Source organism: Dendrobates tinctorius, unplaced genomic scaffold (genome assembly GCF_039654945.1).
Source record: "Dendrobates tinctorius isolate UK_male_01 unplaced genomic scaffold, ASM3965494v1 ptg000070l, whole genome shotgun sequence".
Taxonomy (NCBI): Eukaryota; Metazoa; Chordata; class Amphibia; order Anura; family Dendrobatidae; genus Dendrobates; species Dendrobates tinctorius.
The window spans coordinates 92,143,000-92,160,364 of record NW_027361738.1 but is presented as its reverse complement, the minus strand read 5'-3'; the positions used below and the strand labels follow the sequence as shown (position 1 = coordinate 92,160,364).

General features: G+C 36.8%; 1 protein-coding gene across 1 annotated transcript in view; it reads right to left on the bottom strand.

Moving 5' to 3' along the window:
- The window catches only part of SCIN (scinderin), a 110,778-nt gene that overhangs the window by 32,706 nt on the left and 60,707 nt on the right, over positions 1–17,365 (bottom strand). The window contains exons 5-7 of the mRNA XM_073582125.1: positions 16,860–16,949; positions 11,589–11,721; positions 2,945–3,033 (exon numbers count right to left, since the gene is read on the bottom strand). Coding sequence (XP_073438226.1) covers positions 2,945–3,033; positions 11,589–11,721; positions 16,860–16,949 — 312 coding nt within the window. The remainder of the gene's footprint in view (positions 1–2,944; positions 3,034–11,588; positions 11,722–16,859; positions 16,950–17,365) is intronic.

Genomic DNA, 17,365 nt, shown 5'->3' with positions numbered 1-17,365 from the left:
TACTGCCTCCCTGAGTCTCCTTGTAAATGATGTAGGTACAGACAGTACTGCCTCCCTGACTCTCCTTGTAAATGATGTAGGTACAGACAGTACTGCCTCCCAGACTCTACTTGTAAATGATGTAGGTACAGACAGTACTGCCTCCCTGACTCTCCTTGTAAATGATGTAGGTACAGACAGTACTGCCTCCCTGATTCTCCTTGTAAATGATGTAGGTACAGACAGTACTGCCTCCCTGACTCTCCTTGTAAATGATGTAGGTACAGACAGTACTGCCTCCCTGACTCTCCTTGTAAATGATGTAGATACAGACAGTACTGCCTCCCAGACTCTACTTGTAAATGATGTAGGTACAGACAGTACTGCCTCCCTGACTCTCCTTTTAAATGATGTAGATACAGACAGTACTGCTTCCCTGTTTCTCCTTGTAAATGTGTGGCGCCCTTGAGGCTCAGTCGCTACAGAGGTACTGCGCCTTCGCCTAAGGTGTGGTACCCCACCATCCTGGTAAGTTTGGAACTCCTTTCCACGCTCCCATACCCGCACCCCACACAACTGGGTAGTTCTGCACAACCACATAGCGGCTCAGTGCTTAGAGAGTAGCAGAGCACCTCTGGTGGTTCCCTGCTTGGAACACTGGATGTGCTGGGAGGTGGGTGGAGTTCAGATCCATATAAAAGGTGGGGAAGGTTTAGAATTACAAGTCAGTCTGACAGGAGGTCAGGCGGGAGTAGGACAGTCAGTCAGGAGAGTCTGAGGACGGGTCCGAGGAAGGAGTGCTGCAGCTGCCTCAGTGATCTGAGCCAGCTGGCACGGGAAAGAGAACAGAAGGAGAAAGACGGAGAACTGCAACCTAAGCTTCCATAGGAAAGAAAGACAAGTACGGAATGAAGGAGTAGCGAGAACAGAGAGGAGATGTGGGTTGGTCCCCGAGGTTGTATGGACACTTATGGTTCTGCAGCAGACACCGGTGGAGTAGTTGGCTGTAAATGCACTACTCCCATCTAAGACTTGAGGCACAACAGCAACACAGATAGAGAGCCAGGAGTGAGGCGTCCCTGAAGCAGGCTACAGCTGTCTACCGTGCAAGTAGAGTCCTAGGAACATCTGTCAAGAGGCATTCCAGGGTAACTAAGTACTGGAGTGCTTCACACCACAAGGCGCATTGGCGGAGTTGTTCAGAAAGGTACATGTTGGCGGAGTGTTGGAGAGGAGAGTCCTGACTTGCCCGGGGGGTTGATTGAGTCTCTGCCCCGGAGGACACAGCACGGAGGCAGGCACCAGTGTGTTCCATGAACTGTGAGTAAAGCTTTGAAACTGCAAGCCCTGGTGTCCTCCATTCATTCTCGCGCCAACCGACTCAGCACCACTACATCTGGGTACCATCCTCCACACCGCCTCTCCTGATTTATTACAACTACATTGCCCTGGGACTACAGCTCCACCTGTGGGGAGCTACACCATCTTTGCTGCACCATATCATCAGTCCCAGTGGATCTGCATGCAGCGTTGGCTTACCATCTTGCTTGCCAAACACCACAGGTGGTGTCACGAACTATCCATATAAACTACATTACAAAACCACCATTGACTTGAGCGCCCAGGGCCACGGACCGGGTTACCGCTGCTGTGACACATTCCCCGGACACCGGCCCGGGAGGGCGACCCAAATGATGTAAGTACAGACGGTACTGCCTACCTGACTCTCCTTGGAAATAATGCTGGCACAGACAGTATTGCTTCCCTGACTCTCCTTGTAAATGATGTAGGTACAGACAGTACTGCCTCCCTGACTCTCCTTGTAAATGATGTTGGCACAGACAGTATTGCCTCCCTGACTCTGCTTGTAAATGATGTAGGTACAGACAGTACTGCCTCCCTGTCTCTGCTTGTAAATGATGTAGGTACAGACAGTACTGCCTCCCTGTCTCTCCTTATAAATGATGTTGGCACAGACAGTACTGCCTCCCTGTCTCTGCTTGTAAATGATGTAGGTACAGACAGTACTGCCTCCCTGACTCTGCTTGTAAATGATGTAGGTACAGACAGTACTGCCTCCCTGACTCTCCTTGTAAATGATGTTGGCACAGACAGTATTGCCTCCCTGACTCTGCTTGTAAATGATGTAGGTACAGACAGTACTGCCTCCCTGTCTCTGCTTGTAAATGATGTAGGTACAGACAGTACTACCTCCCTGACTCTGCTTGTAAATGATGTAGGTACAGACAGTACTGCCTCCCTGTCTCTCCTTATAAATGATGTTGGCACAGACAGTACTGCCTCCCTGTCTCTGCTTGTAAATGATGTAGGTACAGACAGTACTGCCTCCCTGACTCTGCTTGTAAATGATGTAGGTACAGACAGTACTGCCTCCCTGACTCTCCTTGTAAGTGATGTTGGCACAGACAGTACTGCCTCCCTGACTCTCCTTGTAAATGATGTAGATACAGACAGTACTGCCTCCCTGACTCTTGATATAAATAGTGTCGGCCAAAACATAACAAAATATAACAATAAGTACAACCACTATCTCTTTTATATAATCACAGACTGTACTACTTCCAAATCTTGTCCCATAAATAAGATGGCACAGATAGTACTGCCTCTTTCTAAAGCTGTGAATAATTTAGGCACAGATAGTACTACCTTGCGGTCCCGTAGGCTGGAGACCACTGATCTAGAAGTCAGACAGGGTCACCTCCAGCACTGGGCTGTCCAGACAAAGTCACCTGGGAGCAGGTTAATCTGTTTCCAAACTTTTTCTCTATGTAATACGGACATTTGTGCCACAAGCACTGATAGGAACAATAAAAGCATCTCACAAATGGTATGACATTATTTTACCACTAGGAGGCGACATAGTATTCTTTATTTTATATTATGCCCACCATGGGTTCTAATGAAGACACAATGGAAGTAACAGGGAGGAAGACAACAGCAGTACCTGAGTATTGCGGGCGTAATTCATCTGCTGTATGAACTCCTCGGCGGTTTTCATGGCCGCTTTCCTCTCATTCACATTTGCATTCTTACCTACGTGAGCAAAATCAGTAAGTGGAAAACTCAGAAATGTCAAATCTCAATTAATAAACATGAAAAGAAAAAATGTTCAAAGGATTTTAATGAGACGAGCACAATAGTTAACGAGTCTCCAAGGCCCGGACAGAGGGACAGCGGCCAAATACAGGGAACGTCAGCTCTGCCGGACATGGCACTGACGGGTCCCTTCCTGTTACCTCAATCCCATAAATGACCGCTGCGATGTGATAATATCAAGATTACAGCCAAGAAAAGGAGGAGAACAAGGACTGTCATTATACTGTACCTTTATGTTTCGTGCATCCCAAAAAAGAAAGCGAGGATCCTAAAACAACTCCATTAAATGGTTAAATGTAATAGATTACAGAGAAAATTATTAATATTATAGTAGTTATATTTTTGTACATAGGGGCAGTATTATAGTAGTTATATTCTTGTACATAGGAACAGTATTATAGTAGTTATATTCTTGTACATAGGGGCAGTATTATAGTAGTTATATTCTTGTACATAGGAGCAGTATTATAGTAGTTATATTCTTGTACATAGGGGGCAGTATTATAGTAGTTATATTCTTGTACATAAGGGGCAGTATTATAGTAGTTATATTCTTGTACATAGGAGCAGTATTATAGTAGTTATATTCTTGTACATAGGGGAAGTATTATAGTAGTTATATTCTTGTACATAGGGGCAGTATTATAGTAGTTATATTCTTGTACATAAGGGGCAGTATTATAGTAGTTATATTCTTGTACATAGGAGCAGTATTATAGTAGTTATATTCTTGTACATAGGAGCAGTATTATAGTAGTTATATTCCTGTACATAGGGGCAGTATTATAGTAGTTATATTTTTGTACATAGGGGCAGTATTATAGTAGTTATATTCTTGTACATAGGAGCAGTATTATAGTAGTTATATTCTTGTACATAGGAACAGTATTATAGTAGTTATATTCTTGTACATAGGGGCAGTATTATAGTAGTTATATTCTTGTACATAGGAGCAGTATTATAGTAGTTATATTCTTGTACATAGGAACAGTATTATAGTAGTTATATTCTTGTACATAGGGGCAGTATTATAGTAGTTATATTCTTGTACATAGGAGCAGTATTATAGTAGTTATATTCTTGTACATAGGGGCAGTATTATAGTAGTTATATTCTTGTACATAGGGGGCAGTATTATAGTAGTTATATTCTTGTACATAAGGGGCAGTATTATAGTAGTTATATTCTTGTACATAGGAGCAGTATTATAGTAGTTATATTCTTGTACATAGGGGAAGTATTATAGTAGTTATATTCTTGTACATAGGGGCAGTATTATAGTAGTTATATTCTTGTACATAAGGGGCAGTATTATAGTAGTTATATTCTTGTACATAGGAGCAGTATTATAGTAGTTATATTCTTGTACATAGGAGCAGTATTATAGTAGTTATATTCCTGTACATAGGGGCAGTATTATAGTAGTTATATTTTTGTACATAGGGGCAGTATTATAGTAGTTATATTCTTGTACATAGGAGCAGTATTATAGTAGTTATATTCTTGTACATAGGAACAGTATTATAGTAGTTATATTCTTGTACATAGGGGCAGTATTATAGTAGTTATATTCTTGTACATAGGAGCAGTATTATAGTAGTTATATTCTTGTACATAGGGGCAGTATTATAGTAGTTATATTCTTGTACATAGGGGGCAGTATTATAGTAGTTATATTCTTGTACATAAGGGGCAGTATTATAGTAGTTATATTCTTGTACATAGGAGCAGTATTATAGTAGTTATATTCTTGTACATAGGGGAAGTATTATAGTAGTTATATTCTTGTACATAGGGGCAGTATTATAGTAGTTATATTCTTGTACATAAGGGGCAGTATTATAGTAGTTATATTCTTGTACATAGGAGCAGTATTATAGTAGTTATATTCTTGTACATAGGAGCAGTATTATAGTAGTTATATTCTTGGACATAAGGGGCAGTATTATAGTAGTTATATTTTTGTACATAGGAGCAGTATTATAGTAGTTATATTCTTGTACATAGGGGGCAGTATTATAGTAGCTATATTCTTGTACATAGGGGCAGTATTATAGTAGTTATATTCTTGTACATAAGGGGCAGTATTATAGTAGTTATATTCTTGTACATAGGAGCAGTATTATAGTAGTTATATTCTTGTACATAAGGGGCAGTATTATAGTAGTTATATTCTTGTACATAGGAGCAGTATTATAGTAGTTATATTCTTGTACATAAGGGGCAGTATTATAGTAGTTATATTCTTGTACATAGGAGCAGTATTATAGTAGTTATATTCTTGTACATAGGGGGCAGTATTATAGTAGCTATATTCTTGTACATAGGGGCAGTATTATAGTAGTTATATTCCTGTACATAGGAGCAGTATTATAGTAGTTATATTCTTGTACATAAGGGGCAGTATTATAGTAGTTATATTCTTGTACATAGGAGCAGTATTATAGTAGTTATATTCTTGTACATAAGGGGCAGTATTATAGTAGTTATATTCTTGTACATAGGAGCAGTATTATAGTAGTTATATTCTTGTACATAAGGGGCAGTATTATAGTAGTTATATTCTTGTACATAGGAGCAGTATTATAGTAGTTATATTCTTGTACATAGGGGCAGTATTATAGTAGCTATATTCTTGTACATAGGGGCAGTATTATAGTAGTTATATTCTTGTACATAAGGGGCAGTATTATAGTAGTTATATTCTTGTACATAGGAGCAGTATTATAGTAGTTATATTCTTGTACATAAGGGGCAGTATTATAGTAGTTATATTCTTGTACATAGGAGCAGTATTATAGTAGTTATATTCTTGTACATAAGGGGCAGTATTATAGTAGTTATATTCTTGTACATAAGGGGCAGTATTATAGTAGTTATATTCTTGTACATAGGAGCAGTATTATAGTAGTTATATTCTTGTACATAAGGGGCAGTATTATAGTAGTTATATTCTTGTACATAGGAGCAGTATTATAGTAGTTATATTCTTGTACATAAGGGGCAGTATTATAGTAGTTATATTCTTGTACATAGGAGCAGTATTATAGTAGTTATATTCTTGTACATAAGGGGCAGTATTATAGTAGTTATATTCTTGTACATAGGAGCAGTATTATAGTAGTTATATTCTTGTACATAGGGGGCAGTATTATAGTAGCTATATTCTTGTACATAGGGGCAGTATTATAGTAGTTATATTCTTGTACATAGGAGCAGTATTATAGTAGTTATATTCTTGTACATAGGAGCAGTATTATAGTAGTTATATTCCTGTACATAGGAGCAGTATTATAGTAGTTATATTCTTGTACATAAGGGGCAGTATTATAGTAGTTATATTCTTGTACATAGGAGCAGTATTATAGTAGTTATATTCTTGTACATAGGGGGCAGTATTATAGTAGTTATATTCTTGTACATAGGGGGCAGTATTATAGTAGTTATATTCTTGTACATAGGAGCAGTATTATAGTAGTTATATTCTTGTACATAGGAGCAGTATTATAGTAGTTATATTCTTGGACATAAGGGGCAGTATTATAGTAGTTATATTCTTGTACATAGGGGGCAGTATTATAGTAGTTATATTCTTGTACATAGGGGGCAGTATTATAGTAGCTATATTCTTGTACATAGGGGCAGTATTATAGTAGTTATATTCTTGTACATAAGGGGCAGTATTATAGTAGTTATATTTTTGTACATAGGAGCAGTATTATAGTAGTTATATTCTTGTACATAAGGGGCAGTATTATAGTAGTTATATTCTTGTACATAGGAGCAGTATTATAGTAGTTATATTCTTGTACATAAGGGGCAGTATTATAGTAGTTATATTCTTGTACATAGGAGCAGTATTATAGTAGTTATATTCTTGTACATAGGGGGCAGTATTATAGTAGCTATATTCTTGTACATAGGGGCAGTATTATAGTAGTTATATTCCTGTACATAGGAGCAGTATTATAGTAGTTATATTCTTGTACATAAGGGGCAGTATTATAGTAGTTATATTCTTGTACATAGGAGCAGTATTATAGTAGTTATATTCTTGTACATAAGGGGCAGTATTATAGTAGTTATATTCTTGTACATAGGAGCAGTATTATAGTAGTTATATTCTTGTACATAAGGGGCAGTATTATAGTAGTTATATTCTTGTACATAGGAGCAGTATTATAGTAGTTATATTCTTGTACATAAGGGGCAGTATTATAGTAGTTATATTCTTGTACATAGGAGCAGTATTATAGTAGTTATATTCTTGTACATAGGGGGCAGTATTATAGTAGCTATATTCTTGTACATAGGGGCAGTATTATAGTAGTTATATTCCTGTACATAGGAGCAGTATTATAGTAGTTATATTCTTGTACATAAGGGGCAGTATTATAGTAGTTATATTCTTGTACATAGGAGCAGTATTATAGTAGTTATATTCTTGTACATAAGGGGCAGTATTATAGTAGTTATATTCTTGTACATAGGAGCAGTATTATAGTAGTTATATTCTTGTACATAAGGGGCAGTATTATAGTAGTTATATTCTTGTACATAGGAGCAGTATTATAGTAGTTATATTCTTGTACATAGGGGGCAGTATTATAGTAGCTATATTCTTGTACATAGGGGCAGTATTATAGTAGTTATATTCTTGTACATAGGAGCAGTATTATAGTAGTTATATTCTTGTACATAGGAGCAGTATTATAGTAGTTATATTCCTGTACATAGGAGCAGTATTATAGTAGTTATATTCTTGTACATAAGGGGCAGTATTATAGTAGTTATATTCTTGTACATAGGAGCAGTATTATAGTAGTTATATTCTTGTACATAAGGGGCAGTATTATAGTAGTTATATTCTTGTACATAGGAGCAGTATTATAGTAGTTATATTCTTGTACATAGGGGGCAGTATTATAGTAGCTATATTCTTGTACATAGGGGCAGTATTATAGTAGTTATATTCTTGTACATAGGAGGAGTATTATAGTAGTTATATTCTTGTACATAGGGGCAGTATTATAGTAGTTATATTCTTGTACATAGGAGCAGTATTATAGTAGTTATATTCTTGTACATAGGTGGCAGTATTATAGTAGTTATATTCTTGTACATAGGAGGCAGTATTATAGTAGTTATATTCTTGTACATATGAGCAGTATTATAGTAGTTATATTCTTGTACATAGGAGCAGTATTATAGTAGTTATATTCTTGTATATAGGGGACAGTATTATAGTAGTTATATTCTTGTACATAGGGGGCAGTATTATAGTAGTTATATTTTTGTACATAGGGGCAGTATTATAGTAGTTATATTCTTGTACATAGGAGCAGTATTATAGTAGATATATTCTTGTACATAGGGGGCAGTATTATAGAAGTTATATTCTTGTACATAGGGGGCAGTATTATAGTAGTTATATTTTTGTACATAGGGGCAGTATTATAGTAGTTATATTCTTGTACATAGGAGCAGTATTATAGTAGATATATTCTTGTACATAGGGGGCAGTATTATAGTAGTTATATTTTTGTACATAGGGGCAGTATTATAGAAGTTATATTCTTGTACATAGGAGCAGTATTATAGTAGTTATATTCTTGTACATAGGAGCAGTATTATAGTAGTTATATTCTTGTACATAGGAGCAGTATTATAGTAGTTATATTCTTGTACATAGGGGCAGTATTATAGTAGTTATATTCTTGTACATAGGGACAGTATTATAGTAGTTATATTCCTGTACATAGGAGCAGTATTATAGTAGTCATATTCTTGTACACAGGGGGCAGTATTATAGAAGTTATTTTCTTGTACATAGGAGCAGTATTATAGTAGTTATATTCTTGTACATAGGGGGCAGTATTATAGTAGTTATATTCTTGTACATAGGAGCAGTATTATAGTAGTTATATTCTTGTACATAGGAGCAGTATTATAGTAGTTATATTCTTGTACATAGGGGGCAGTATTATAGTAGTTATATTCTTTTACATAGGAGCAGTATTATAGAAGTTATATTCTTGTACATAGGAGCAGTATTATAGAAGTTATATTCTTGTACATAGGGGGCAGTATTATAGTAGTTATATTCTTGTACATAGGGGCAGTATTACAGTAGTTAGATTCTTGTATATAGGAGCAGTATTATAGTAGTTATATTCTTGTACATAGGGGGCAGTATTATAGAAGCAATATTCTTGTACATAGGAGCAGTATTATAGTAGTTATATTCTTGTACATAGGAGCAGTATTATAGTAGTTACGTTCTTGTACATAGGGAGCAGTATTATAATAGTTATATTCTTGTACATAGGGGCAGTATTATAGTATTTATAATCTTGTACATAGGGGTCAGTATTATAGTAGTTATATTCTTGTACATAGGGAGCAGTATTATAGTAGTTATATTCTTGTACATAGGGGTCAGTATTATAGTAGTTATATTCTTGTACATAGGGACAGTATTATAGTAGTTATATTTTTGTACATAGGAGCAGTATTATAGTAGTTATATTTTTGTACATAGGGGGCAGCATTATAGTAGTTATATTCTTGTACATAGGGGCAGTATTATAGTAGTTATATTCTTTTACATAGGGGCAGCAATATAGTAGTTAATTATATTCTTGTACACAGGGCAGTATTATAGTAGTTATATTTTTGTACATAGGAGCAGTATTTTAATAGCTATATTCTTGTACATAGGAGCAGTATTATAGTAGTTATATTCTTGTACGTAGGGGCAGTATTATAGTAGTTATATTCTTGTACATAGGAGCAGTATTATAGTAGTTATATTCTTCTACATAGGGGCAGTATTATAGTAGTTATATTCTTGTACATAGGAGCAGTATTATACTAGTTATATTCTTGTACATAGGAGCAGTATTATAGTAGTTATATTCTTGTACATAGGGGCAGTACTATAGTCGTTATATTCTTGTACATAGGAGCAGTATTATAGTAGTTATATTCTTGTACATAGGGGCAGTATTATAGTAGTTATATTCTTGTACATAAGAGCAGTATTATAGTAGTTATATTCTTGTACATAGGGGCAGTAATATAGTAGTTATATTCTTGTACATAGGAGCAGTATTATAGTAGTTATATTCTTGTACATAGGGGCAGTATTATAGTAGTTATATCCTTGTACATAGGGGCAGTATTACGCCACCTGAAGAAGGAGCATAGCGCTCCAAAACGCGCGTCGGGGTGACGCTGGTACATCTTCTGCTCTCATCTCCTCTCCCTATTGCCGTCGGGCTAAACTAGGTATGTTTAACTATACATGTACTGAGAGTTAATAGAGTGCCTCCATATGTTAGCACCGATCTGTGCTATTTCATCTAATATTATGACCCATTTATTAATGACATGGGGGTGCCTACGTGTTTGTTTAAACACTATATTTTCTAGCTGTGATTTACACTCTATTTGAGATGTCTGAAGCATGTGTCAGCGTCTTGGGCTTTTAGCCAATTTTCACATTGTGGTGATTTGCTCTTTTCATCTGTATGCTTTTTATAATAAAGAATCTTTTTATGGATATTTCATAATAATTTTGGACTTGTTGTCGCTCTTTTTTCTGTGTGGTTTGTGTTTACATTTGCGATTAGTCCGTATTTTGGTCCATTACCTTGGCACCATATTTATCTAGCATTGGTCCTATGCATTCATATATTATGATATTGGTGCTTTTGTTGAATTGTTTTCTCATAGGGGCAGTATTATAGTAGTTATATTCTTGTACATGGGGCAGTATTATAGTAGTTATATTCTTGTACATAGGAGCAGTATTATAGTAGTTATATTCTTGTACATAGGGGCTGTATTATAGTTGTTATATTCTTGTACATAGGGGTAGTATTACAGTAGTTATATTCTTGTACATAGGGGCAGAATTATAGTAGTTATATTCTTGTACATAGGGGCAGTATTATAGTAGTTATATTCTTGTACATAGGGGCAGTATTATAGTAGTTATATTCTTGTACATAGGGGCAGTATTATAGTAGTTATATTCTTGTACATAGGGGCAGTATTATAGTAGTTATATTCTTGTACATAGGGGCAGTATTATAGTAGTTATATTCTTGTACAGAGGGGCAGTATTATAGTAGTTATATTTGTTAATATAGTATGTAATATAGCATTTTCTTCCTTTTTCACAATCTGGTATTCAGAATATAACGTTTGGCTTTAGAAATGACTTTTATTTGCTGTAATCTTTTTTTTTTCAAGTCTGGATGAAGCCCTCTGTAGATTTCTATCTCCCCGGTGATCTCGACGACACTGATGTCTTTGAATGTCGCTTTGTATGAGGAGTCTATGATGTCTCTCTGGTTATGATTCAGGCACTTGTTGCGATCACATCGTAGTACCGCCATATGGCGCTGGATGCAACAGTAAAGCTGAAAACTTGATGATTTGATCACGACACAAAACGCGTCGGTAGTATAAACAGGAAGCCTGACCTTTCCACACAAAGATCTTTTTGTCCGCGGAGTGGTCCAGGATGAAACATTCCTCGGAGATCAGCATGGCTTGGGAGAAGGGGTTTTCTTCAGCGACCACAGAGACCTTCATGGACCCGCTGGCATCAGACACCTACAATGGGAAGAAGAGAAAGATTTAGTGGGCCAGCACAGCTGATGTCAGCTTACCCTAGTCCAGTAGCATCTGGCTGTGAGCCATTCAGCCTGAGTGGCTGATAACAGAGAATAATACATGCATTCTTTTTGCAATAGCAATGAAGAGGCTCCTGGGTTCCTGCCCCTTTAAATAGTTGGACAGCACCGACAGGAAAAGGTTATTTGAGAATACAATGTTTCTTTCCATATGCTGCTCACAAAAACCATGAAAAATGTGTCCCACATGGTGTCCTGATTATTCTGGGTCTGTGAATATAAAGTGAGGAACATGGAGGGATCAGATGCCTGGAGGGAAGGATCCGATCCCACTTCTGCTAAAGAAAAATCCCCAATAAATTCTTGTCAGCTATTAACTAGTTAAATCCAATTTTGTTAAAATGTGGAAACAGTCAGAATCCTGAGCAGCAAATGCACCTAGCTGCAAAAACTAAGAAAGTGGTGGGGTTTTTTTAAATTCCCCATCACATACAGAATCTTTGCTTGCTGTCAGTGAAGGGGACATATCCTGGGGGACATCCATGTACTGAGCACAGGTCGATGATCTGCAATGCAGGGGGCCAAAATCCAACACATGTGAATAGGGCCTTAAAGGGGTGATCCACGCCCTTTAATTCCACCATGGTGACGCCAGCTGCTCACGAGTTGTCGGCCGCCTCTAGCCTTACTGATTGTTCTCACCTACACTGACACACTGTAACAAATCCCCAGCCATAGTGTTAGGTCTGCACTGACTTTTAATAACTTACGGTTCACTGACAACAAGCAGAGATCTTGACAATGATAAGAAGTAACATTTATTAGAAGGTTGCAGAACTTTCCTTTAAGCACTAGACTGGATGTCCCCATTAAGAATGACCTATTCCACAGTATTTCTTCCCCCTATAGGCGGCATATTATATATATATATATATATACAGTTGTGTGAAAAAGTGTTTGCCCCCTTCCCGATTTCCTATTCTTTCGCATGTTTGTCACTTACATGTTTCCAATCACCAAACAAATGTAAATATTTAAATACAAATCAATAAAAAGTTTGCGCTTAAAAATGAACCCTCTAGTCTTATACTATAATTTCCTACAGTAACTAGCGCCCCCTACAATTTATAATACTAAATATAAATATTACCAAAGATAACATAAGTAATCACAAAATGCAGTTTATAAATGAAGGCCTTTATTATTAAGGGAAAAAGAAATCTAAACCTACAGGGCCCTGTGTGAAAAAGTGATTGCACCCTAAGCCTAATAACTGGTCGGGCCATCCTTAGCAGCAACTGCTGGACTTGCTGGTGTGTTTTGGATCATTGTCCTGCTGCATAATCCAAGTGCTCTTCAGCTTGAGGTCATGAACAGATGGCTGTACATTCTCCTTCAAGATTTTTTGGTAGACAGCAGAATTCATGGTTCCATTTACCACAACAAGTCTTCCAGGTCCTGAAGCAGCAAAACAGCCCCAGACCATCACACTACCACCACCATATTTTACTGTTGGTATGATGTTCCTTTTTGGACATGCCGTTACTTCTACTCCAGATGTAATTGGACATACACCTTCCAAAAAGTTAAAATTTTATTTAGTGAGTCCACAGAGTATTCTCCCAAAAGTCTTGGGGATCATCAAGATATATTCTGGCAAAACTGAAATCAGCTTTTATGCTCTTATTGCTCAGCAGTGGTTTTCGTCTTGGAACTCTGTCATTCAGGCCATTTTTGCCCAGTCTCTTTCTCATGGTGGGGTCATGAACACTGACCTTAACTGAGGCAAGTGAGGCCTGCAGTTCTTTGAATCTTGAGGTGGGATCTTTTGTGACCTCTTGGATGAGTCGTCGCTGCACTCTTGGGTCATTTTGATCAGACGGCCACTTCTGGGAAGGTTCACCATGGTTACATGTTTTCACCATTTGTGGATAATGGTTCTCACTGTGGTTTGCTGGAGTCCCAAAGCTTTAGAAATGGTTTTAAAACCTTTCCCAGACTGATATATTTCAATAACTTTGTTTCTCATTTGTTCCAGAATTTCTTTGGATCCTGGCATGTCTAGCTTTTAAAGAACTTTTGGTCTGATTCACTTTGTCAGGCAGGTCCTATTTAAGTGATTTCTTGATTGATAACAGGTATATGGCAGTAATCAGGCTTGTGTCTGGCTAGCGAATGTGAACGCAACTTCCAAAAGATGTAATAAACCACAGTTAATTTATGTTTTAAGTGGGAGGCAATCACTTTTTCACACAGGGCCCTGTAGGTTTGGATTTCTTTTTCCCTTAATAATAATAAAGACCTTCATTTATAAACTGCATTTTGTGATTACTTGAAACATTTAAGTGTGACAAGCATGCAATAGAACAGGAAATCAGGAAGGTGGCAAACACTTTTTCACACAACTGTATATATAGAGCTCCGAGTGTTTACTCAGATCTTTCCTCTGCAAGAAATAAACACGTAACATGATTTACATGACGAGGGCGCCGCTCCAGGAAACATCTCCGCTCCTGGGGGAGAAGTCTCCATATACTGATATGCAGCAGTCAGTTCTATGGAGGCTTCTGTAAATGTCTTGCTAGCTTTTATCTTGATTTTTCTATAAGTCAACAGGTATACCTTTAATTGTTTTTTTAATGATTTTCGGCAATTTTTTTACCTTCATTTAAAAATATATAAATCGTTTTTGGAAGTGTTAATGCTGACAAAACGTGCAAAACATCAGCCATTGCAAAGTACTGCGCTCCTTAAGGCTATGTTCACACAGCGTCCTTTAAACTCAGGTGAACCTGCAGTTTTTCAAGCTGAAGACACTTCTGTAAACTTTATTGTTTTTGTTTTTTCCTGGCACGTTGGACATTTTTTATTTTCCTTTTGTGTCATTTTTTCATTAGTTTCCTGAGCATTTTTTGGCCTTTTTTTTTTTTCATTTTCCTGGTTGTTTTTTCCCCACTCCATTGAATAATGAAGCAACTGTAGCGTTCAACAATGGCAAGGTTCTCAAAAAAACACTGGACATCTTCCGAGCTTTCCCATAACTTGCATTATAAATGCAAAAAAACACCAGAAGAATCAACAGGTCAATTCTTATAACCCCTTGTAGAAAATTAAAGTGGCTAAAAAATGTTCAAAAGCCTGAAGATGTGAACAGCGTGATGTTATTACATAGAAAACAACAGAAAGATTCTTTCAGGCAAAGATCGGAGCGAAGTTGCCTGAAAAATATGTGTCTATTATCTATCTATCTATCATCTATCTATCTATCATCTATCTATCATCTATTATCTATCTATCATCTATTATCTATCTATCATCTATTATCTATCTATCATCTATCTATTATCTATCTATCATCTATAATCTATGTATCTATTATCTATCTGTCTATTATCTATCTATCTATCATCTATATATCTATTATCTATATATCATATATTATCTATCTATTATCTATCTATCTGTTATCTATCTATTTTCTATCTATCTATCATCTATCTGTTATCTATCTATTATCTATCTATCGTCTATCTTATCTATTATCTATCTATTATCTATCTATCTATTATCTATTTATCTATCTATCATCTATCTATTATCGATCTATCATCTATCTGTAATCTATCTATTATCTATCTATTTATCTATCTATTATCTATCTATCTATAATCTATTATCTAGCTATCTATCATCTATCTATCTATCTATCATCTATCTATTAGCTATCATCAATCTGTTATTTATGTATCTATTATCTATCTATCTATTATCTATTTATCTATCTATTATCTATCTATTATCTATCTATATATCCATTATCTATCTATCTATTATATATCATCTATCTATCTATCCATTATCTATCTATCTATCTATCTATCTATCTATCTATCTATCTATCTATCTATCTATCTCTATCTATCTATCTATCTATCTATCTATCATCTATCTATCATCTATTATCTATCATCTTTCTCTCCAATTAAAAATAAAAAAAATCCAAAATGTAAAAAACCCAAGAGAGCAGGACTTTCTCTCTTTTTTCTAAGCGATGGTGTGTGGCGCCATTCTCCCTCCAGTACAGGGTGTAGTTAGTGCTGAGTCCACTCAGGAATTACTGCTGAGCTTATTGCAGGGGGAATAATGAATGGTCCACAATTCGTGCATACAGACCCCCTCCCCTTCATTGTTCTGTCGGTACAGCTCGGACCTTCCGCACCCCTTCTGTTGCTGGCATGGGATATTGTCACATGTCTTAGAACACAAGCTTTGCCGTCGCCACGTGCTCCTATTTAGGGCTAATGAATTGGGGGTTTTCCAGTCCATGAAGCAATTTTGGTTTTATAGAAGATTTCTTCTCAAGTAACAGAAGAAATACAGAATTCTGGGTAATTTCTACTTTCTTCTATTTTTGCATATTCCATAGTAAGAAACATCGGTAATCAAGATACTGTACATTGTCCTTTAACTTGTCTACAAAATGCCCATATAAGGAAGACTTTGTCCTGCCCCTGAGTATTCCCGATACCTCTGATTGGTTAAAGAGTTCATCATTTGCACAATAATTTATAAGTTATAGATGATCTTGTACAGGGGACCGCACACGGATTCCTTCTGGGGAACCTCAAACCTTCTAGAAACCCCGCCAAGAAACATTAGGGACCTCAGGTATTAAAGGTGGCGGATTACCCACTTGTACCTAAGTATTAGTGATGTAGGTCACTCCCCCAGTCATCAATCCCACCTGATGAAACTGAAATTGTGGTGTAGGTAGGTATCGGTACCGCACTGCCCCACCACTAGGGGGAGCTGGCAATGTTTGACATTATTCAGGTGCCACAATGCATATGGACACCCAAAACTTCCATCAATGTTACATTATGACATGTCACCAAGAAGAATATAACTGCGAGAGTAGAAGGCGTAGGAACTGCTATGGGGTCTGACAACCTGGGGAGCTAACTCCACTGTTAAATGAGCCCCTAAAATAAACTGTAGTAACAGTCCAATCGTGTGTTAAGGGGATAAAGACTATTAAAGGAGAGACCTACTATTGGTGAACTGCTATGTACCCCAAAAAACTTGTTTCACCCCCAAATCAATGTAATTCTTTCTTACCATATAGAGTTTCGCCATCTTCCTGTTTGTAACATCTGCGACATCATCATTGTCATCTCCAGCCGGGAGGCTCGGCTTCTTACCCAAAACCTGAAGAGTTAAAAATACATCTTAACATTATCAGGTATCAGTCCTCCTATATCATTCTCTTTCCTCTGTATATTGAGATGGTTCAAAGATATGTGTAAATTGTGGAGACCTTGAAAGAAAGCTGCTGCTCTAAGGCTCATAGGGGTTGGTGGTCCTACACTACCTACTGTAAATAGTTATAGTGTTTCCAAAAGAGACTACTAGAAAGAAGGTCACTGCATGAAGATTTTTACAGCCACCACTATGGGGAACACACTATTTACAGATTTATAGAGACACCGCTAGGTGGAACTCACTGCATACAGATTTATGCAGCCACCACTAGGAGGAGCTCACTACATATAGATTTATACAGTCACCACTAGGAGGAGCTCACTACATATAGATTTATACAGCCACCACCAGAGGGAGCTCAC